General features: G+C 33.6%; 2 protein-coding genes and 1 non-coding gene across 3 annotated transcripts; all 3 read left to right on the top strand.

Moving 5' to 3' along the window:
- Positions 1–43: 43 nt before the first annotated feature.
- LOC143198608 (sensory neuron membrane protein 1) lies at positions 44–22,294 on the top strand. The gene is made up of 6 exons (XM_076407945.1): positions 44–290; positions 350–567; positions 859–1,043; positions 21,654–21,772; positions 21,826–21,951; positions 22,013–22,294. The coding sequence occupies exons 1-6, from the start codon at positions 153–155 to the stop codon at positions 22,160–22,162; spliced, it is 936 nt and encodes a 311-aa protein (XP_076264060.1). The 5' UTR covers positions 44–152; the 3' UTR covers positions 22,163–22,294.
- On the top strand, positions 4,637–18,828 carry Lyz (lysozyme). Its single transcript, XM_076407934.1, has 2 exons — positions 4,637–5,023; positions 16,682–18,828. The coding sequence occupies exons 1-2, from the start codon at positions 4,716–4,718 to the stop codon at positions 18,684–18,686; spliced, it is 2,313 nt and encodes a 770-aa protein (XP_076264049.1). The 5' UTR covers positions 4,637–4,715; the 3' UTR covers positions 18,687–18,828.
- On the top strand, positions 6,275–6,436 carry LOC143199234 (U1 spliceosomal RNA). Its single transcript, XR_013006405.1, has one exon. It is a non-coding gene; the product is annotated as a U1 spliceosomal RNA (small nuclear RNA).
- Positions 22,295–25,822: the final 3,528 nt, after the last annotated feature.

Below are 25,822 nucleotides of genomic sequence, written 5' to 3'. Positions count from 1 at the left end.
TGTTAATTCAATCTTTCTAGAGTTTATTGTTTCAAGTCGAAGCTATCTCGAAAGATTTCCTTCCTATTCTAGATACTAGTTTGTCGAATATATTCGAAGAAAACGATGGATTGTTTATAAAAACAACAGTTAAGAGATTCCTTTTTAGTGGAATGAAGTTTTGTAGAAATGCGTCTGCAAATAACGATTTTACTGTTAAAGCCATTTGTGCACAAATTAAAAGCAAAACAAAAGAAACTAAACAAATTAAATTTGATTTCGACCATTTGGTATATGCTACATTAGATTATGTAAGGTTACATTATGTTGTCTGCAGATTTTCGAATTATTTTGTGGTATTACATTTTAGAAAAACAATACACATCAAGGATACTTTACGATTAAATCCGGACAGAATGACAGATATGAGGCGGCTGTGTTAGTCAAATATCAAAATAAGACAACAATTGATGTATGGCCAAATAGTGAAAATTCAACTTGTAAGCAAGCGGGTGGAGTCACAACGGTTTTCCCACCTGACATTAAAAATAATATAAACTTTGAAACATTTTCGGAAGATATTTGTAGGTACGTCAACATTTTTTAAATTCCAGCATTCCTGCAGGAAAATAAGATGCAATAATATCTTGTAAGACAATGCATTTTTAAAATGTATTAAAAATATTATATTAACTTTAAACTACTAGATGACTTTAGTAAAATAATTTTTGCTATAATAAATCATCTGTCTAATTCCTGAGGATCTAGACTACTATGGCACTACAGTTCGGAATTTGACATCTGTCATTAATAATTCCAATTATTTTAAATAGTTCAATATTGTTTCATTTGTCACTTATTTATCCTTAAACCTTTTAGGTCTATTAAACTAAGTTTTTCTGAAATACAACACGTTCAAGATACTAAGGGATATAAATTTACTGCAACGAACAATACGTTCCGTTCAAGTGAAGCAAGTAGTTGCTTTTGTTTAAACAAAACGGCGGACATTGATGGTATTTATAGATGTTTTGACGGACTACTAGACTTAACCACTTGCCAAGGTAAAAATAATTACCTTTACATATTTTAACATTAAATATTGTTTTATTAACCAATATAACTTAATTTGAAAGTTCATCATTTTTTATAAAATGCGTTTTCGGTAATATTTGAATTAAAAAGGTAGATAAAATTAAATTAAAGCTACACTAATAGAATAACGTTAATGTCATAGGCCACAATAAAGAATAGTCGAGAACGGTTATGTTTATAATTGAATCATTAAGACTAATGAGTCCATTAAATTGATAATTAAGCTAATACAATATTTTGGAAATAATTAAATTTCCTTTGAGACAATAAAAATGGAATTATAAGCTGTATTTAAAAATACGGGACTCAACTTATTATGATTGAACTTCATCATAAGTAATTAAGGTTGTATTTGTAACACAGTGGTCAAGGCGACCGGATGTTCCATACTGATGCTGATGCGATAATGGCGGGTTCTATTCCCATTTAGTGCGTGGATGTTTAATTTTTTAAAGTAATTTATTATTGCCTATAGATTTTTAGCTATTATTGCCTATTATTGTCTATAGGCTTTAACTTCGGCAAACGCTTCCTTATTTGAGCCAAACCTGTCACCCTGGAGCATTTTTGAGAACTGCAAAAAACCAGTAGTTGCAGGAGGCTATATCTGATGTATACGAGGGGTGATAAAGTTATTTTAATCTCAGTTGGTTCAGTTCGGTCGCAGTTTTCGTCTACTGTTAATGCTTAATGCTTTACACATGTTATTTCACTAAAATTATTATCCCTTTTAAACGGAGTGCCATATTGTATTAACATTTTGACGGTTATAAATACTAGATTCGATTTAAGCAGATTAAGGGATTGCGCTATTCATATGTTAGAAGAAGCAAAATTTTCGATAGAATTAAAATTATTCCTGTTGCCAAATGTCTGCAAAATTCTTCAAAATATTACTGATAATAATTATATGTTAAATCTGATGCGGCAGTGTTGCCACGTGCTGACGTCATAAATTTTTATGACGTGCATTGGCTGTTTTATTGAACAAGCTATTAGATTGGTTACTCGCTAATCTGAAGGCATCATATTAAGCAATATGGTAAGAAAACATCAATAAATCTATTTGGTAAAATATTTTTATATGGAATAAGAAACAATTTGTTAAATTAAATTAAGTTTGTTCTTGTTGTTTTTTGTAATGTATAACAACCGAAAGTACTAAGTAAATATGCCAATTAATTGTTGATTTAATGTTGATTAGCGGAAAATAATTTCAAGTGGGTTTTTATCAAGCGTCATTTTTGGTTTGACCTTTACGACCATGTCTGTTTCTCAGCAATCACGAATACTAATCAAACGCATAAAAATTAACTATTTTTCTTGTTTGATAAAAGTCAAAGGTTATGTCTCATCCCAAAGGAATAATGTTCTTTTAAACAGTATACAAGGTAGATGGAAATATATCTTTCTATTTGTTATAATAACTAATATTTCGTAAATGCTTTCGAACTTTGCACGATGTTGATATATTGATATTGTTATCAATCATAAAAAACAAGATTCTGAAGCAGTGGTTCAGTTTTATTCAAAGTGGTTTTATTTATACTTGGTTTTGATTTTTGGTAAGGGCCATTTTTGAAGTTACTGATTTCAAGATAAAATGGCTTGATTCTGTTGATTTTATGTCTTGTTGAGTCTTATGAGAATGGAACCTTTCCTCATATCTACTTGTTATAGTGATTTGGGTCCAATTATTTACATTTTCTTCTATATTGCCTGTTCTTCGCTATTGTCTCCGACAGCAAAAATCGCAGTATCACCAGTAAATGTAATCATCGTAATATTTTCCATTTATATAATATAGATAGAGAATCTAGCCTCTTTTATTGTAGAGTAGGCTTCCGCTTGTTTAACTATAAACATTCTGACGGTGATGTAAGGTTTAACAGCTCAATTGAAAAGTCTCCGGCCTACCATAGTAAAACGCATTTTTTTGGCAAAATTAGTTTTTTTTATTCAACGTATTTCCCTTCAAGATTGATACATTGATTATAGCGATTCTCCAACGATACCATATTTGTAGTACGATTTGTCCTTTGGTTCAAAATAAGCCTCAGTTTCGGCGATCACCTCTTCATTCGACGAAAAATTATTCTCAGCAAGCATTGAGAGAGAGCATTTTGAGATCTGAGAACAAGAAGTAGTCGCTGGGGGCCAGATCTGGAGAATACGGTGGACGAGGAAGCAATTCGAAGCACAATTCATGGAGTTTTGCCATCGTTTTCACTGATTTGTGACACGGTGCACTGACTTGGTGAAGTAGCTCTTTCTTTTTCTACAAATGCGGCCGCTTTTCGGTCCAATAAACCTTCCTTCAAACGGTCCAATAACGCTATGTAATAGTCGCCGTTCATGCGCATCCCAAAATACAGACCCCATAATCTTGCCAGCCGACTGTTGCGTTTTCCCACGGTTTGGAGTGGGTTCATCGTGGGCAGTCCACTCGGATGACTGTTGATTGAACTTCGGAGTGAAATGATGGAGCCATATTTCATCCATTGTCACATATCGACGGAAAACTCGGGTTTATTACGCTTGATCATCTCAAACACTGCTCCGAATCATCAACTCGTCGTTGTTTTTGGTCAAAAGTGAACTCGCGTGACACTCACTTTGCACAGAGCTTTCTCATACCCAAATATTCGTGAATGATATGATGTACACGTTCAATTGATATCTTTAGAGTGTCTGCTATTTCATTCAATTTCAATTTACTGTTATTCAAAATCATTTTGTGTATTTTTTTAATGTTTTCGTTGGTAACAACATCTTTTGGGCGTCCACTGCGTTCACCGTCTTCGGTGCTCATTTGACCACGTCTAAACTTAGCATACGAATCATTAATGTTGATTTTCCTGGGGCAGTGTCCGGAAACTCGGCATCAAGCCAAATTTTTGCTTCAACTGTATTTTTTTCCTTTCAAAAAGCAATATTTTATTAACACGCGAAATTTCTTTTTATTAATTTTTTTCACAATAACAAAAGTTGTTTCACTCAAAATGCTATAATTCACAAACTAATGATCCGACAACTGTCAAATTTATACACGCGTCTTTTGAGGGTTAGGGTTAACTAAAAAACATACAGCTGTATCTATCAGTTTGTAGCTGACGATATTTTTTTATTTTCATAGCCTTCTTCAGTGGCATCTGTTATTTTATGCACTTAATCATTTCTGAATGTTTGTTAATGTTGAATGTTAGTTTAATTTTAAACTGGTATGCGTTTTCTCTTTATAATGAGTTAATAACTTAATGTTTTTTTCATACTGATTACACTTCCAGAAATGAATGGACGAATGAAATTTTTAAAATATTTTAAAGTCTCTTTTTTACCAACGAGAGTTTATCTGGATTGGACCTATAGTTTAACGTGGTTCGGGTCCTCGCCATTAAGCCTACCGACTGACCAATGACCAACTTAGAGATCACCCCAGAAAACATCCGATCTTATCCAACTTGATTACTGGCGTGATACATTTACAATTACAATCACAAACATAAATGACATCCATTCCCCAGCAGGATTCCAACCCGCCACTCCACAGCAGTAGGGGGACCGTCCTGTCGCCTTAACCACTGCGCCAACGAAGCCGGCTCACATTTAATTTAACTCGCTTGATTTCTTCGGCCTGTAGAATGGGGTCCTGTACTCCGTTTTACCAATATAAACTGTTTGTTTCCACGCTCGGTACCATCAGTAGTTTCGCGATGAGATTGTTGCGTGCAGCCATCATCGTCCTCTTCGGCGTGGTGTCGTGGACAGTGGTGTCGGCAAAGATCTACCAGCGATGCGAGCTGGCGCGCGAACTTAGAAATTTCGATATACCAGAACGAGAGATTCCCACATGGGTGTGCATAGCGCAGCACGAGTCATTGATGGACACGGCGGCTATGAACCCGGGTAGCGGAGATCACGGATTATTTCAGATCTCCCAGATTTATTGGTGAGTCGGTTAACACGAAGGAAAGTCGTAAAAGCAACCTATAGTGTAAACATCAATATACGGAATTAAATTATTTGATAAATGTGTGTGTAATAATAATAAATTAAAGGTAACTTCCAGATGCCTTTATGGTCGACCAACAAACATATTTAATTAAAAAAAATATTTTAAGAAAAAGGAATATAGAACAATATGTACGACAACAAATATAATTTATTTATATAGGCGATGTTTCTTATATGTTTCTTGTTCAATTTTCCCACTAGACAAAACACCTTAAGTAATATTTCACTAATAGATTCAATCTTATCTAAAATATAACGAATTTACTATATTATTACGTACAATTTGCAAAATTAAAACAAATAATATAATAGATAATCCCAAAATGCCTGTCCGGTGGTTAATCACTAATAAATTCACTCTAATATATTATTTCCTATTATGTAAAACTACAATCTGAACGGTACAAAAATAACTAACAATACAATACTTAACTCAACATGTAAAATAAATAAGAGTTAGAATGAGTTAGTGTTTTATGAGTTTAAATTAAGTTATAATTGATTTAAAAATAGAAGTTTATCAAATGTTGATTGAAATGGAAGTAGTAAAACTATATACTTCCCTTTTGCTTGTTTATCCAATCATTTAGTTAAAGGTAAAACTGTAAAATTACTTTCATAGACATAGAGATGTACAACTTTGAAACTTGCTCGTAAAATATCTATGAATTATTGATGTCTTAAAACCATTTTGAATTAATAATAGATACAATAAATACAACAAATATTTACTATATTAAGAAACATGATTTACAATATTTACTTTTTTAGTGCATCTTTTCTTGACATTTTAAATAAATCAAACAAACTTAGAATTTAATTCAATGTCGAACTAATCGAGATGATAAGAAAAAACCTGAAAAATTCGAAAACAAACTAAGATTTCGATGCAATCACTGATATTTTTAGAATATTTTCATAGTTCTTGCTGGTCGTTAACTAGTATTTTGTTTCAATTAACATTAGGAACTTCACTATATATTTGCATATTATTACTTATCATAAAATTCAAATTTATTTATTAACAATTTTTACATATACTTTGAATATTCGTTTTTTTAAGTTGATTATTGGTTATAAATCATTATTAGTACTTAGACGGTGGATAGATGGCAGCACAATAAAAACGTTGCCGTCTATAGTCGTAAGGCCTGGTATAAAACCTCTATTAGGACAAGCTATAAGCATACTTACCTGGCGTAGAGATTACCGTGATCACTAAGGCGGTTTCTCCGAAGCAAGGCCCTTCCATTGCACTGAGGTGGGGCTGACCTTTGCGATTATCCCTAATGCGGATAACTCGGACGCGTAATTTTTGGTAGCCGGGACTGCGTACGCGCTATCCCGACCGTTTAATAATTAATCTTAATTTTTGTTCAACCGGGTTCTTTTTTTTTATATTTTTGCTGCATTAAGTATCATGATAGCTATTAGTTCTTTTTGTGATTAACTTTTTTGACTTTCTAGGTTCAACATTCGTGCATTCCTTCTTTTTTTACACTGTCAATCATCTCCATCTTTTCCTCTCTCGTGAAATTAATACTGGAAGGAATTAGTACATCTCTATCTGATGTCAGGAATAGAAAAACATTCGAAACCTGGATTTGATTGAAATAGTAATTACTATTTTTAGTTTTTTAACTAGTTCGACTGTTTTGCGACTATTCTCAGTCGATAGTTGTTCCTAACACTAATTAAGAGGCTGAGTGAAAATAGATATTTTATTTATATAAAAGATTAAAATATGAAGAAACACTCAAGTGTTTTAAATTATTAGCATTATACAGTAAGGTGTTATAAAGAAATGTTTTAAAAATATTCGGTTCTTATGCAGAGGAATATTATAATTGGAATTTTTTTATAGATAATTAGTGTTATATTTAGGTATTGTTTTCAGATTAAAACAATATCAGTTATGCAAATTTAATTTCGAGTGTTTCATTTTGATAAAAGATAATATTTGAATATTCAATGCCTTAAAAATATGTTCGGATTTTCATGTCAAGTATTCAATAATTATATAACATTGTAATCATTATTTCTGTTTATAAATAAAAACAAAAAATAATATTAAATAAGAATTCATCAGTCAGTGGAAAAAAAATTGTTCATAAGCTGTTTGACAATATAAACAATGGTCATAATTTATCTTTATCAGCTCAAAAAGAAACTTTCTGATTTTGATTTATTACTTAAGACGTGACGGCTTATTTTCTACACCGAAACTATTTTCAATAAGATAGATCATAGTAACCTTGTAACGTCAACGAAAACAACAATTCATATTATAACATAACTTAATCAGATGAAACATAATTTTCTTTAGGATTTTTAAAATTCTATTAGTAAATAAGGGAAGATATAATATATCAATAAAATGGTGGCGCAGTGGTAAAGGCGATGGGACGGTCCTCCTACTGTTGCGATAGTGACGGGTTCGAATCGTGCTGGGGCATGGTCGTAAATGTATGTTTGTGATTGTTTAAAATTTATGAATGTTCTAGACAAGAGTGTAAAATCCGACAAGGGAAATGATCCCAGTCACGCCAATAACCAGGCTGGGAAAGACCGGATGTTTTCTGGGATGATTTCTAAAGTTGGTCAGTCGCCAGTCGGTAGGCTTAATGCTGAGGACCGTGGTTCAGAGCCCATGTTAAACTTTAGGCCCAGTCCAGATAAACTCATAGTTGGTAAAAGGACACTTTTATACTTTAGGACAAAAAATCGGGAACATGGCAGATAGAGTCACTACCGACTGTTGTGGCCACTATCCATTCATTGTTCAACCAAAACTGACCATGTATGCATATCCCTCATATAGTTGATAACCAGTATTTAAAAATCAGACTATATTCAATATATAACCCACCAACTCTAAGAAATCAACTAAAGTACAATACGAACGTGCTTATTTAATGGTTTATTGCAGTATTTTTTATATCAGCTAAAAATACGTTTTCTCCAAACTTTTGGACAATAATCTTTCCTATTGTCGTCCTTTCAACATACTACCATCAAGTCGATGGGTAATTTATGAACAACAGCTATTTCAATAGAACAACTTTTGTGATTTTATGAGTTTTTTTTAACAACATATCATGGGATACGAAGTATTCACCATATTCGTCAGATATAGTTACCAGTGATTGTTTTCGAACTAAATATATTGATTGTACGGTATGTTTATGTTGAATGGATAAGTGAGAGGAAACGAAGGTTGAATAAAATACATTTTACAGATATTTTTTTATTCTTTTCATAACTTATTACACAACTCAGGTAGTTTCATTCAAGTAGCTGTTTATTTTAATTTGGCTACAGTGAGATTTCCAAAAAGTGAAGTGCGGGAATTTGAAAATCTCTCAAGGATAATTAAGTTATTTATTATATTCACGCATTATCTACAATAACAATTGTTTATTGTATAAAATTAGTTTCAAGTGTATTGTTTTGATATATAGTTATTATCTATTTGTTACAATAGCAATATATTGAATGAAGTTTAACTAGCTGTGTTGTAATTGCTTTTTGTTACAAATCGCGGACATATCCACAAATACTAAACTGATTATATATGAGGAACTTTAAACATTATATTCGAATTGTGGAATTAGAATAGAACAAGTCAATGAAAAAGTAATTCAGGAGATGGAAAAGAATACCAAAAATGGAAAACCATGAATGTGTTTACGGAAAAGTAACAGCAAAAGAAAACAGCGAGTTTATATTTCTTTGTTAGTTAGGGCCGACGGACAGGGATATATGAGAAAAATACTTTAGAAAATAGGAATAGCTCTCGTAAAAGCAAGAATTATTTCTTCTTAATTTATTTTGACATTTTCAGTTTAATGTACTAATTTTTGTTATTGTGAAAAAAATGGATAAAAACGAATTTCGCGTGCTGATAAAATATTGCTTTTTGAAGGGAACAAACACAGTTGAAGCAAAAAGTTGATTTGATGCAGAGTTTTCGGACACTGCCCCAAGAAAATCAAGTATCAAGGATAACTATGCTAAGTTTAGATGTGGTGAAATGAGCACCGAAGGCAATGAATGCAGTGGACGCCCAAAAGAGGTTGTTATCGACGAAAACACTTAAAAAATCCACAAAAAAGGCCGCATTTGAAGAAAACGATCAGTTCGGTACTGTGTATACTTATTATGGTCGTACTTATTGCATTATATAAACGCAAATAATGTATTCGTATCCATACAGAATACTAACGTTATTTAATGAATATTTTATAAAAAGTAATGTTTTTTTTTGTTTAATTTACCTACTATTTTTTTTTGATTTACCTACTATTTTTTTTATTACAATACAAGGGCAATTTGACAGGTTAGTAACGATATTTCGTTTTCGAACGATATATATATATATATATATATATATATATATATATATATATATATATATATATATATATATATATATATATATATATTGTTCACCAAAAAAGCGTGAATTCTTTCATTGATTTCCAATAATAGGCTCTCAGAATAGGCGTTTGTTGCAGTGATGACCTCTTCGGTCGACCCAAATCTCTTATCATGCGGTTATATCTTTAGGTTTGGAAACAGGAAATAGTATCAGGAATTAAATCTGAATAATTTAGCAGTTAGTTAGCCCATTTTATGGATCTTTTCTGTGATGTCTACACACATGTGCAACCGTGCATGTATTTGACGGAAAAATCCTTTTTTTATCACCAGATGCGATTGTTTTTACTTAAAACAATATCAAATCTACCAAAAAAACCTTTTTCACTCCTTTTAAAGATAATCGATATGAATGAACCGCATGTTTACCAAAGAAGTTGTGGTGTATCCATATTTAGAAACGGCTTAAAAATTCATGCGTATTATGACTTAACATTGTCAAAATCTTCGCATGATGACACTTTTGGGAGACCGACTAGGACAGTTAACCACTTCTTAACCATTAAAATGAATAGTACAAAATCTACATAGTATTTTTAAGCGTTTCGTTAGTTCCCTCTGCACTTTTTTGTATAAAAATATTGGTTAATCAGCACACGAAAATCACTTTCCATTTTTGTTAGAATTCGAGATGTTGACTGCTGTCAAACATAAACTATAATATATTCAAACTTTTTTGGACATACGTCATCAAGATGTTCAATATATTGCCTGTCGCAATTTGTAAATTCGTTTCAGAATCAGATAATATTTTCCTTCTCATTTTGTTTAATTAAAAATAGACACAATGCTCATCTGGTTGTCTGACATATGCAAAATTCTTGAAAGCAATAGTGTACGAGGTTATAACTCTAACCTGTAAACTATTGTGGCTGTATAATTAACTGTAGTTTTTAGATGTACTATAATGTTACAATAAAATATATTTGATAACATTTTTGTTCAATTATTTTAATTAGATTACAATTTTGTTGTATGCCAAAGCCAAACTGAACTAAGTCAGAGTTGATGCGCCAACATTGGCACGTTTTGACGTCACAAATTTAGATAATGTATGTACAAAATAACTTTGAATATACTATAGATGACGTAGCTTGTTTAAAATCCCACAATAGGCTATTAATAGATGGCAGTTGAGGGCAGCACTGATGTTGTTAAAGTTACTGTGTCGGAAATTCAAAAATGCAATTACTTATGAAACTGTCCTCATAGTTATAACCAAATTTAACGTCAATACGATTTCTTAAGATGATAATTCTTTTTTACTATCATAATTGATTTTAGAAAGTCGATAAAAGTCTTTGTATGGTCTCAACTAATTATGCAGCGTTCTACTTCGTGTTGAGACTTCCATCATTAACTTTCAGTGTTTTAATAAACATTAAGCAAATTAGGTTTCTGAAAAGTGTTAATAATAAGATGCACGCGTGACACTTTTAACATAATTAACATATATTTTAAGAGTGTCACTTGTAAACAAAATAATGCATAAATACATGCCATACCAATCGATTCGAATACCAATTTCCATTATACCATTATTTTAGAATTTATTTAGAATTTTACAAAATAGTATAACATTGAAATTAAATTTAAAAAGTGAGCAAATTTATTGAATTCAAAATATAGAAGACAAAATAAAAATTATATATACGTTATTTAAATTTGTGACGTCAAAATGTCGCAATATTGTCGCATCAACTCTGAGTTTTAGTTCAGTTAGGCTTTGACATACAACAAAATCCTAATCTAAATAAAATAATTGAACAAAAATGTTATAAAACATATTTATAATAGTACATCTAATGCATATTTTATCGAAGGACTTAAAACTTCAATTAAGAACAAAGGCATAATAGTTTGTTGGTTAGAATTATTTTTTTATATTTACATTTAACTCTTTTCCATACCACCTATAACTTATGCTCCTAAGGTAGAGTTTTTAGGTGCTTTTTTTATGTGTATCCTCCTGGAGGCCTGATCCACCTAATTAACAATTATATATCAAAGCAATGTATTTTACTTTCATTCGAGAGCATATTGGCCTTTTTTACTTCTAGTTCTTTTTTCCTTCGATGGTGTGTTTACTTGTCAAGTCATCTTTATATCACTGTATTTTTTATTTCTTCTGCTACTACCTGTGTACACCATTCTTGATAAAATTAATCATTGAATTCTGCCTAATGAATTTACAAAACAGTTACTATTTATTGTCTCCTCATACATTCTAACCTGATACTCATGTTTAATTCTGAACAATTACAATCATATCTGTGCACATAAATCTTTCACGCCCTACAATACCATTTTCTACAGATATTCTATTAATGCGCGTACCTTTAGTTGTTTCCACTCTCATCACTCTGTCGCATTATAACGTATCCTGAAAGTTTTTTTTTAGCTACTTTCACTTTCCGAGTCACTGTCCAAGTCACTCACTGAACTGTTAATTTCCAGTCTGTCTAAAACATGTTTACGATTCCACCATTTATCAATTAGTTCCTCTGTATGTCTTTTCGAGTTCATCCAAAGCAAAGGTGTTATGGTCGACAATGCTTCCTTCCACGTATCCTGACAGTTCCTGATAGAATATCCTTCTCGACCAGCATGTGTATTAAAATAAGTTTTTCTACCCTCCATATTAACTCGATTGGTTTGATTACACAGTGGTAGGAAGGAAGTCAAAATACTATATGACCATATTTTCAGCCATCTGATCTACTGTACATCTTTTTTTGGGCTTATTTTTAAAAAAAGTAAATAACAAAAAACGCAATGAAACATTTTTTTAATATTTATTTAGTAACAATTTGAAATAGTTCATTCTTTAACATGGTTTCTTCAAATCTTATTTTATGTACTTTGATCCATTCGTTAATTGCAGCCTTTGTTGATGCACTTGTTGGGATCTTCTCCACCAGTGTACTATGATATGGTGAATTGTCCATGAGAATAACTGATGGTTCCTCCAAGTTATAATGAAATGGTTACTATCACTCATTAGTCATTGCGTCATTAGTCGATTCAATTTTTTCAGATGAAGGCATTGCTCCATCCTTTTGCTCAAGTTAAATAGTGCACACAATAGTGCACAAATAGTGCAGGCAGGACATATTTGTGAGCCAATTGGAAGAAGTGTAAATATAGATAGTTTGCAAGCAAGTTTTACTTAAATACACATAATTCTGAATGTTATATCGATAAAAATAAGTTCCGAGTCGATTTCAACGTGTTAGAAGGACTGATTTCGAGCTGTGCTAGGGTCTGGTCGACCTCTTTCTTCGGAACTTCGATAATTTTCTTATCTTTCTGAAATGATTGTCATAAAAAGTACATTTTGTCTCCGTCCAATTCTGTATTTCCTACAAATCACTTCATTCCTCTGAGTACTTAACAAAAATGAAACTTTCGCCGTAAATAATGGAATAATTCGGTTCATTTCGATACTGCTACCGTAATGTCAAGTCTTGGATATGAAAAAATCTTTCAAAGTTAATAAATTAGAACTAGTCTTATAAAAAGTTACAGCACTCATAATAAAGGTCATCGTATTTCACCCTGTATTTTTAGTATTTAAATAAACCGGTAGTATAAGTTTTGTTAGGTGTATTGACCCAAGAACAATGAAAAATACTGTTACACATAACTAAAAAGGATAAACCTAAAACATGTCTACTATACACTCTTTTGCCTTTTCATTTTTGTTGTTTCTATATTAACTCACTAAATGCAAAACCACATTAAAGCCTTTGTCAAGGTAATCAGTAGTTAGTCAGTAGATAATCTTGTTAATACTGTCAATCAATTACACTTTTTCACTTTACTGTAGGAATATATATCTTAATAATTATATATTATTAATAAAAGTAATCCTAAAATATCAGGTTTTATTCATTCTTATTTAAGGATTATCCGAAATGAGATTCGTAATGACGCCATTAATGACATTTTAATCCAAACATAACGGCAATAAATTTAAAAAAATATAGTTACCTGTCATCTATTATATTCAGAATTAGTTCAAAGGTTACGTAATAGAGAAAAAATGTTGATATAAATTGTACATTAAATTGATGTATTTACTCATACAAGAATTATTTAGTGATTTAACACTCTATGGACCCTCCGATAATACATTTCCTCTATAATCTATTCAAAGTTTTTCGTACACACGTCATCAAGATATTTAATGTATTACCTTTCGCAATTTATAAATTCTTTTTAGAATCAGACAATATTTTCCTTTTCATTTTATTTTAGTTAAAAAGAGACACAATGCTGTTTGATTAGTTCGAACACGTAAACAAATGAGCCTGTCACAGTCGTCCGGTTGTCAGACGTATGTAAAATTCTTGAAAGAAATAGTAATAAGAGATTAGTGTACGAGGTTATAACTCTAACCTATATACTATTGTGGCTGTATAATTAACTGTAGTCTTTAGATTTACTATAATGTTAAACTAAATATGTTTGATAAAATTATTGTTCAATTATTTTATTGAGATTACAATTTTCTGGAGTGTCAAAGCCAAACTGAACTAAAACTCAGAGTTGATGCGGCAACATTGCGATGTTTTGTACGTACGTACAAAATAACTTTGAATACTACTTGACTATATATTAACTATTATTAAGGATGAATATTACATTTTATCTAATAAATAAAATGTTGTCTTAAATTTGAAGTTTTCTTCTATAATAGGGGTGACAGCCGGCGAGAAAAATATCGATATAAATGTAATTTTCGATAATTTTTATAACTATCAATTATCGCAGGAAAAAAAACAGCAAATTATTTTTTGCGACAACTGCGATATTATAAATAAATATTTAAAATTAAGTACCAAAACAATTAAACATTTACAATTAAGTATCAATTTTATAATATTTTTTATAATGTAATGTGTTGCATCTATGCAAATTATGTAGTTACTTTCATTTTAACCCCTCCAAACATCTTGCAGATAGCTCTTCTTTAGTTTATTTTCTATGGCTTTCATATATTTATTGCTTTTTACTTTGTCTTATGTCCCACGTGGGAACTAACAATTCATCAATAAATGATGAATTAAAATTCTATGAAGCTATTTTATAATTGTGAACGTTCTTTGCAACATTCATTTTCACTCTTAATGTCCAAATTAACACAAATATCTGTAACGTTAGGTTAGTGCTTTGTTAAAGCGCATTTAGTAAAGAAACTTGAACTTAATCAAAAGTCAATGTAACTTAAATTTACGTTGAAGAATCTTGACTTGTTTTGAATTGCTTTTAGTATAATGATATACTATGTCTCCAGAACCATATCAATTAATAAGAGCCCTTAAGCAAAGAACAATTTATCTTTTTTCTTTCTCTTCACCAGACATCAATTTAAATCAAAAGCTCAAATCAAAAGCTCAAATCAAAATCAAAAATTTAAATATCTTGATGATTCTTGTCATTTTAGAATTTTGTCATTCGAACAGGTCAATTGAAAAATCCCTTGCCTACCATAGCAAAACACTTTTTTGGCAAAATTAGTTTTTTTAATTCAACATGATTCCCTTCAAGGGTGATACATTGATTATAGCGATCCCTCAACTTTTCGATACCATTTTTATAGTACGATTTGTCCTTTGCTTCAAAATAGGCCTCAGTTTCGGCGATTACCTGTTCATTCGACGAAAATTTCTTCCCTGCGAGTATTCTTTAGAGATCTGAGAACAGGAAATAGTTGCTGGGGGCCAGATCTGGAGAATACGGTGGATGACGAAGCAATTCGAAGCCCAATTCATGGATTTTTGCCATCGTTTTCACTGAGTTGTGACACGGTGCATTGTTTTGGTGAAGCAGCACTTTTTTTTCTTAAAATGCGGCCGTTTTTCGGCGATTTCGTCCTTCAAACGGGCCAATAACGCTATGTAATAGTCGCTGTTGATGGTCCTTTCTTTTTCAAGGTAGTCAATGAAAATTATTCCATGCGCATCCCAAAATACAGACGCCAAAACCTTGCCAGCCGACTGTTGCGTTTTCCCACGCATTGGAGCGTGTTCATCGTGTGCAGTCCACTCGGATGACTGTCGATTGGGCTTCAGAGTGAAATGATGGAGCCATGTTTCATCCATTGTCACATGTCGACGCAAAAACTCGGGTTTATTACGCTTGATCATCTTCAAACACTGCTCCGAATCATCAACTCGTCATTGTTTTTGGTCAAAAGTGAAATCGCGCGGCTCACACTTTGCACATAGCTTTCTCATACCCAAATATTCGTGAATGACCACGCGAAATTCCTTTTTATCCATTTTTGTCACAATAACAAAAGCTGCTTCACTCAAAATGCTATAATTCACAAACTAATGATCCGGCAGCTGTCAAATTTGTACACGCATCTTTTGAGGGTTAGGGCCAACTAAAAAACATATAGATTTAATTGTAGTAGCGCCATATATGTGTCAGGCCGGGGACTTTTCAATTGACCTGTTATGTTGGGATGACGTTTTCACGTGTCGAATTTTTCTTTCACAGCTGTATATACCTTCCAATAAAGCGGACACATTAATTTGTTTTGTCTGCAAAAAATGTAAAATATAACTTTACGTGACCATACTATTGTTAATCGTTTTGGTTTACATCCAAACTCTCCATAACTCTTTAACAATTTCAACAATACAGAAATAACCGAAAGTAATACAAATTTTTAATTAGCACTGCTTAAAACTAAATAACTTCGTTTGATAATTATCTGACACCTATTCCTGGTTGCTTGATTTGGTCGTTTTTTTTTGTTTTATTGGAATATATTTATTTATAGCGCATAGGCCCAACATTTTTTCCTCGACTTTAACCGTGCCAAATTTCACACCTCCAGGTGCGTTCGTTTTCTTCAAAAAAGGAGGCAAGATTTTCACTAAGCCTAATAATTAGATTTGGATACGTATTTCTTATCTTCTAAATGTATTCAATTAACATAAAATTAAATATGACACAAATCTTAATCAAATTCAAGTTGCCGTTATGGTACACACCTATACAAGAACCTGATTTATAAACCTGATTCCCAGCGATGTATTACAATGAGGTTCAGCTTTTACGACCGATCTGGTTGACCTTTTCGGAATTTAATTATCATGTATCGATGATGTATTATCTTCTTGCTTCTCTTGTTAAGGTGTTCTCCTCCAGGGTACGGCTGTAACGTTCCGTGCGACAAATTTCGGGACGATGACATCGCCGACGATCTCCAATGCGTCCGCAGGATTTACAACGAGCACAAAAGAATATCTGGGGACGGGTTCAATGCCTGGGTCGTGTATTCTTTATATTGTAAGGGAGATACTTCCGTTTATTTAGCGGGGTGCGCCGACGACGGCGACAAACCCACCACAACTCCAGGAAACGCGACGGAAAACGAAATTAGTTCAGAGGAAGAGGAAGACGGGGATGGATATGAGTTTCCTCCTTTACCAACTTATCCAAAATCGACTAAAAACGATTCGGTACCACCATTTAACAGGAAATCTATACATGATTATGTGTTAGCTTCAAAAAACGTAACATCATCACCGAAAACATCCAATTTCGATCGATTGCCATATTCTAAAGAATCAATTCATCATTTTATACCAGTCGGCTTTAAATTACAGAAAATGGAGAATTTAAACTCAGATTCTATAACAGAATCTATTCGTGATTTCAAATTAATATCTCAAACAACAACGAAAACACCGAATTTTGAATCTTCGACACAGAAAACTGTATCTGACTCCACCGATTTTGTCACAGAGATGACGTTCTACAAAACCATGAAGGAAAGTTCATCGGATACAACTTCAGTGAAAAGTGCAGCTTCACCTACTAGGCCGATATTCACAAAAGAATCTATTTATGATTTCAAACTTGTTACTAGTTCGACAGATAATTTGAAAATGAAAGTGAAGGTACCACAAGATGAGATTGCGGAAGCTACTGAAGTTTTAGTCGAGGATAAGAAAACCATATCAGTTGATGTGACGGCAAAACCTCATCAAATGATTCAAAATAAACTGGAACAATCCACTACAACCATTGGACCAGTCTCGACGTTAAAATCTCGGTTTTATCAAAACACGACTCCAAAAAATATTTTTACCGCCAGATCTTATATCGAGAAACGACCAAGTACAACAAAGGTCTTCGAAACGACTGATCTTGAGGTTCAAAGTTCTACCGTCCATCCGATGTTTATTAAAACGAATGCATATTCTAATGTTAAAGGAACATCAAGAGGTCCGTCCATGCCAAGTCTCAAAGAACTAGATTCACCTCCAAATACACTAAGCAAATTTGGATACAAAACACTAACGAGCACTACCATGGAATCCGACCCTTCTGTGAAGCTACTTAGCAGATTTAAGGATATAGAAGAAAAAACAGTTTCTCCTCCAACTTCTACAACTATTCAACCAAAGCGCGCATTTAAACAAGTCACCTTTGCTCCAGGGACTTTTTTTAACCTCCAAACTCTACCTCCTATTCTACCAGCCCGACCATTTAGACCTCCAAGTCAGAGACCGTCCAATCAACAGCCACCGAGGCCGAATAATCGACCTGGAGGGCCTCCAAGACCAATACGACCGGGTGGATCCAACATAATGCAAGGCTCCAATCAAACTATTCCTGAAAAACCCCTCAGACCAGGATTCGGTCCTAATAGAAGACCTGTGTACAATAATGCTTATTCGAGCTTGGAGAACGCTGGTAATGTCACCGAACATGTTCCTGTGAAGCCGATTCAATCAGAGTTTGATTCCAACCAAAATGCGGTACATAATAACGCCAGTTTCAACTCAGATGGAACTACTGTAACAGTTAGACCAGAAGCCATCAATGAACATCTTCCCGAAAAACCTTTGAGGCCAGGGTTTGGGCACAAACGAAGACCGATGATCGTTAACACCAGTGCTAACTCGGATGAGCTCGTCGTTACAAGAAGACCAAAACCTGGACATAACCGAAGACATCCAAATGGTCGTAAACCAAATAGAAATAGATCGATGTTGAAGGACGATGTTAAAAGTGAAGGAAACGACGAGGTCAAGACTTCGAAACCACCCGAATCAATGGTGGTGACGTTAAAAGGGAACTATATGTACTACAGGACAAAATATGGTTTCAGATTAAGTAGAAGCATCTAAAATAAACTTGTAATTTAACCGTTAATGCTTTAAGACTGATATATTATTGCTCAACTCGTCTTGCCTTTTGTTTTTATATTTTTTCAATTGTTTTTATACGGGGGGTTGTCTGAACAATAAATGGCCTTGATAAGAACAAACAGCAAAATATATTTTATTTTTTAGTGTAAACATTGTTTAATACTATATATTTGTTATGAAATCTTTACGAGATAAAATCAGGATATTATCAGAAAAGAGTTCCTTTTGTTGAGTTTTTACAGTTATTAATTTATATACTGGGATTAGTTTTAACAAATAACTGTATTTAATACACCTATCTAAACAGTTAAAGACTTTATATAAACGAACTAATGAATTAATCTATATATAATAACAAAAACAACAACGTACAACTTGGTTTCTCTCTTAACTTACACTTGTATATCTCTGACAACTACATAACTCTAAAGTCCTTAGAAACTAGTAACATTTCATTATTGTACTTAACACAGATTCCTTTTTTTAACCAAAGAAGACATATTTACTTTAACACCTTTCAACCAGGATTGTGATGAAGATTATTATAAAAAGTATTTCCTTATCTTATGTGTCATAAACCTATATAAGCTTCCGGTGACATACGAGGGTGGTTAAAATATGATGGAGACAAATACTCTGACACGTTTATATATTGTTGAAAAAAATTACAAAAATGTAAAGTTTTTCTAGATATTTCCCCTCACTAGCTACGCATTTTGTCCATGTTTCCGGAAGTTTTTTGATGTTGGTATCGAAGAATTCCTTAGGCAACTCGGACAGCCATGTGGGCACGAACTCCTCTACCTCATCGTCGGTGTTGAATCTTTAACCTCCGAGTCTTATTTCAGTGATGCAGACATGCAACATGTGGTCGCAGAGTGATAAATCCGGACTGTAGGAGGGGTGTTTCAGTATCTCCCACCCTAATTCCGATATTGCATCGGGCGTGAGACGCGCGGTATGAGGGCGCGCGTTATCCTGGGAAGAATCACACTTCGTGCTGGAATGCTTCTCCGTTTCGAGAGATAACCGGGTTTCACGTTTGTTTTCAGAAGGTTAGAGTAGTATGCAGCATTAATGGTAAGTTGGTTGCGCAGGAAATCGACGTAGAGCACGCCCCGCCGGTTCCAGAACACCGTACACAGATTACTCGCGGACCTGGTTGTATTCGCTTTGATTGGCGCCCCTTCCTCCTTCTTCCTCTACTCTTTAGACAACATCGTGCTTTCAGGAGTGTAATAGTGTACCCATGTCTCGTCTGTATCATCCTCTGCCTCGTATCGCGCCAGCAAGGGGCGACAAACTTTCAACCGCGTAAATTTTGCTCGAAATTCAACAGTTTAGGAACCCATCGCGGCGTTATTTTGTGATATTGAAGATGTTCGTGGTTGATAGACTCTACACTACCAATACTGATGCCGAGTTCAGCCGAAATGTCTCGAACATTCATCCTACGATCCCCAATCGTTCGCGATCGACGGTTTCGCGGCCATCCTTGAATGGTTTGGCCCATTTAAACAGGGCAGCCTTACTCAGGCACTCACTATCGAACTGATTTCGAAAACGCAGAAAAAATTATGTCTTTTTAACGCCTTCCTACACTAAAAACGAATGACAATACGTTGCGCTACGGAGGTCGGCACTTGACGTTCACTCATGGTCGTAGCACGCCGTGAAACATGAGCTCCCGATGAAAATTTTGCCATACTGTTCGTAAGGGACCCAGCTATCGTATAATTAAGCCACGACCTTCCAAACATACATGCGCGCCATCTACAGCGCTTGTCTCTATCATATTTGAACCACCCTCGTATATATAATATATAGTAAGATAAAGTTTTGTATGCAACAACTTTGTTTATATTCTAGGGTAGGGACTCTAGTTTTCATAGAATGTTTAGTTAGATGATTTCGGAAGAATAAAAAAGAGATTCCTTTCTAACATAAAACAAATTTTAATCATAACAAGATTTACAATATCTTCTTCGTGTTAATATTAACCTCTAGAACAGTTGTGATCAAAATCAAAATGCTAATGAACGAAAAAAATATGTTTAAGCTATACTTCAAAAATGTTTTTAGAGCAAATCTCATTTGTTACAGTATCCCCACTGTTGCGATAGTCGCGGGTTCGAATCCTGCTGGGGCATGGATGTACTTTATATTTGTGATTGTAATTGTCTTTAGACACCAGTAGAAAATCCAACAAGGAATAACTATCCCAGTCACGCCAGTAACCAGGCTGGGTAAGACCGGATGTCTTCTCGGATGGTCTCTAAGTTGGTCACTGGCCAGTCGGTAGGCTTAATGTCGAGGACCGTGTTTCGGAGTCCATGTTAAACTGTAGGTCCAGTCTAGACAAACCCTCGTTGGTAAAAAGGAGACTTTAAATTATTATTTTTCTTAAACTCTAACAAATTTTCAAGAAAAAATATTATTTCCATTTAACTCTAGTAGATATGTAGACTTGACTTGAGCACTGTTAAACCAATATGTATTATTTCTCTACTTTTCGTATTTGGATCCATTTATTTATAATGATAGTTGCTTGGTTTACTGGTAGTTACTTGCTATGATAAGCAAATGTATAAACAGGGCCAAGAATGGAGATAAATACACTTCTTGTTTCAGCTTTTAGAGTACAGTAGGACTCCTCTTGTTTGACTCTAAACATTTTGGCTCAGATGCAAAAGCTCACTGCTCACTCTGATTCACACTTTGATTCGAATTATGACAAAATATATCTTAACTCTCAGACCAATCATTGGCCAAGTATTTATCATACAGCTCCCGTATTATAATATAATAAGCTAGCCAATTAAATACATATCAAAATATTGTAGATAATTTTAGTAAATTTATACTAATTTTATTAAGTTATTTAATATACTTAAGAACAATATTTCCTTTACCTTAAGTTCGCATTAGGATTTGTTTAACTTTAAGGGGCCCCTGTATTAGTTTCTTTTCCACATTTCCTGAATGCCGATGAGAAATATGTACAAGGAGTCATCGGAGTTAGGCCTGAGAAAAAACTCCACGAGACGTACGTTACTCTGGAGCCCGTGAGTAATCCAACTTCGTTAGAATACGTTTATATTGATAATTATTCTTTTAGATAAGTGGAACACCTCTATCTCTCTCGAAAAGGGTTCAATTCAATATGTTTGTAAGATCAGTGCCGAACATAACCAGCTTAGAAAATGTAACACACACATTGATGCCGATATTTTGGATCGATGAGGTATCAGCGTTACTTTATAATTACTTTTTAACAGCGAATAATTAATAATTTTCTGTTTTAGACCACAACCTTGACAGGACCGTACTTGGACTTACTGAAACACACACTTTTGCGTGGCCTGTTCATAATCAATGTGCTTCGTTGGACCTTGATGGCCATAGGCTTAAGCATGATGTTTTTTTCGTACATTTTATTTTTTCATTTCAAATAAGCACTGTTTTTTTCTTTCTCTGTGATTGCAAATGATTGCACACGATGTATCCAGCGTAAATTTGTATTGAATTGTTAAGATTAGTGTTACCTTTTGTCTGTTACTGTGGGAAATAAATGATATATGTATAAATTAGATATTTTTGTAAATTCGATTTGACATTGGGTTTCGACATCTAGCACCGTAAGCATAATTCTTGGTAGGTTCAACAAGTATGTTGACTTAATCCGGTAGTTAGGCCTTGTAGGATGAAAGGTTGAACGTCCATCGTCAGTAATCTATGAACTTGTCATAAAATGGTGGTTTTGTGAAATCGTGAAGTATTTACATTTTATATTATGCCTATTTTTTTATTAATTAAGTTTTAATTAATAGTTTATAAATATTACAGTTGATTTTAGAATTTGATTTAAGAGTTTTAATAATTATGACGATAAACTACTAAGTTATAACATGTCAATTGAAAAGTCCCCGGCCTACCATAGTAAAATACATTTTTTTTTTTTGGAAAATTGTTTTTTTTTAATTCAACAAAATTCCCTCCAAGAGTGATACACTGATTATAGCGACCCCGCAACTATTGGATACCATTTTTGTAGTACGATTTATCCTTTGCTTCAAAATACGCCTCAGTTTCGGCGACCACCTCTTCATTCGACGAACATTTCTTCCCATCGAGCATTCTTTTGAGATACGAGAACAGGAAATAGTCGCTGGGGGCCAGATCTGGAGAATACGGTGAATGAGGAAGCAATTCGAAGCCCAATTCATGGATTTTTGTCATCGTTTTCACTGACTTGTGACGATAGTCGCTGTTGATAGTCCTTACTTTTTCAAGGTAGTCAATGATAAATTATTTCATGCGCATCCCAAAATACAGACGCCATAACCTTGCCAGTCGACTTTTGCATTTTTCCACGCTTTGGAGCGGGTTCATTGTGTGCAGTCACTGCGTTCATCGTCTTCGGTCCTAATTGCACCACGTCTAAACTTAGCATACCAATCCTTGATGGTTGAGTTTTCTGGGACAGTGCCCAGAAACTCGGCATCAAGCCAATCAAGTTTTTGCGTCAACTATATTTTTTCCCTTCAAAAAGCAACATTTTATCAACACGCAAAATTCCTTTTTATCCATTTTTTTCACAATAACAAAAGTTGCTTCACTCAAAATGGTATAATTCACAAACTAATGATCCGACAGCTGTCAAATACACGCATATTTTGAGGGTTAGGGCTAACTAAAAAATATATGGAGCATATGTTTATTATAAAAAACATACATTTAATTCTAGTAGCGTCATCTACCTGTCAGGCCGGCGACTTTTCAATTGACCTGTTAAACATAATTGAAGAATTTTGAGGTTATTTTTACGAGTTTCGTATTAAGGTACATTATTTAAGTTTCACGTGAGTCATTTTCCAATATTTTTTTCTTTAATTCGCAAGCCTCAACATTTATATCAGGGAATAAAATATATAGAAAAAGACGGAGACAATTGCTTGGAGCTGTTTTAATATGTTAATTGCTATTTTCAAATAATATACTATAATAAATTATGTTAAGATCGCGGTTAGGGCAACAGCCAAAACGTTAAAAATCAGTCGAATGAAACTAGTAGAACAAAACATAGTAACTAAAAGTACACGACTGAAACAGCCGAGAGTAAATAGTAATATAATCAGTCGGACCGAAAATAGCGACAGAAAACAGTCGATAGTAAAAGGTAGTCAATTACTAAACAGTCGATAGTTGATTTCAGTCGATAGTTCCCAACACTAGCTAAAATCCTCCATTTGCGCGTGACTTATTTGTTTTGGTCGCACTGGACGGTTTGTATGGGTACAGGTTTTATTTACAATATTATGTTATAATTAGACATTATATCGTTTATCGATGGTATCAGGTCCACTAATGTAATTCTAACATGACTAAAAACTCTCAAACGTGTATTTTCGTTCCAATTCGAATCTTGTAAGGTGGAAACCTACCAGTATAGTCTGAACATCATTAATTTATTCATAACATACCTTTATTATCCCTAAAGTATAAATGCCATAATATCGAGGTACATAACACTGTAACACTTAAGGTTAAGCCTCATTTGTTTGTTTATTATGTATATGGACCCTAATAATTTTGTTCTTTTTTCAGTTACCAAATAATTTTAGTGTAGTAATATAAGTGTGCATGAAATCAGTATATGTTCCTACAAGATTTAAATGCCAACTAGACAGAAGGAAATGGGCTTTTAACTGTACCCACTAAACATTAATTGTGCCATATATTCTCAAAATACAAAGAAAAATATTAATTAAATTGGCTTGGATTAGCATGGCCCCTACGCAAGGATGACTGTATTTGGATTTGTATTTAATCCATGGCTATCTCTTTGCAGAAACTTCTTCCCACCTAGCACCAAATTCAACTTCTCTAGAAATCAACACAAAGTCTCATCACAGATTTCATATAATTTGTAACCACTTGTCGCTAGTTTCTCCATCAACATACATTTCCAAAGATAGATTACCTACATAGCAAGACATCTCCATGAGGAGTCTACCAAAGGATAATTTTAGCTCTAGCAATATCTTCACCCTATTGAATCAAGTAAAAACCGAAAAATATAAATATCAATACCTTTTCGTATTCTCTGACGGCTCCAAGAGCATTGACTACCTAGGGGCAGCATTTACATCAGTGATATCAGAAGGACACTTCAAATTCCCCACCTCATCGAGCATATTGACGACCAAACTGTTGGCCATATATAACGCCCTGATCTCAGTACAAAATATACAAGATAAACAAGTAATGATCGCCTATGATTCAATGAGCTCCTTAAAGAGCCTCAAACCATCTTAACATTTTCACCCAATAGGAATACTTATCCGTGAATCAAGCTCTGAATTGGAAAAGTGTGTATGTGTTTCTTCGGGAAAACTGGTCATATTGCCTTTAGAGGATCGTAGAACAGTAAATTCTGATTGGTACACAACTATTTGTTTGCTAGAAGTCTTCGGAGAAATAAGGAAAACAAACAAGAGACGCCGGATTGTTCTTCATCATGGCAATGGGAGCTCTCACACATCAGCTCAAACAAGAGACTATTTGAGTACTCAAAACATTGAATTGATGGGTCGTTCACCGTACAGCGCTGATTTGGCACCCAATGACTTCTTTTTGTTTCCATCCGCGAAGAATAAACTGCGTGGTCGACGATTTTCATCGCCCGAAGAAACTATTGAAGCATTCAAAAATCAGGTTTTGAAGATAACTCATTCGGAATGGAATAAAAGCTTTGAGAAATGGTTTAAAAATATGTAAAAGTGTATCGATCACCGTCCTCAGTACTTTTAAAAACAATAAAAATACATTCGCAGCTTAACTATTGGTTTTTTCCTATTCCCGAAATATAAATAGTGACCCTCGTACTCGCTAGAACTTAATATTAAAGCAGAATATTAAAGGCATCCATACATTTTGTGCATATTTATGTTGTAGTACATCTGTGATATATGGCGCATTTAAAATAACAATTTGTTTTTATTTAAATAATTAAAAATATGACGTAACTTGTTTTATCGTTATGCAATACAATCAATTAAATAACAAAAATATAGCACTTATATCGCCATTCGTTCAACTTGTCCACGTTGAGT

The sequence above is a fragment of the Rhynchophorus ferrugineus genome, unplaced genomic scaffold, assembly GCF_030347505.1.
Source record: "Rhynchophorus ferrugineus isolate W39M unplaced genomic scaffold, kcgeb_rfMv2 rfM6, whole genome shotgun sequence".
Classification (NCBI taxonomy): domain Eukaryota; kingdom Metazoa; phylum Arthropoda; class Insecta; order Coleoptera; family Curculionidae; genus Rhynchophorus; species Rhynchophorus ferrugineus.
The sequence above is the reverse complement of the archived record's forward strand: the minus strand, read 5'-3'. Positions and strand labels throughout refer to the sequence as shown.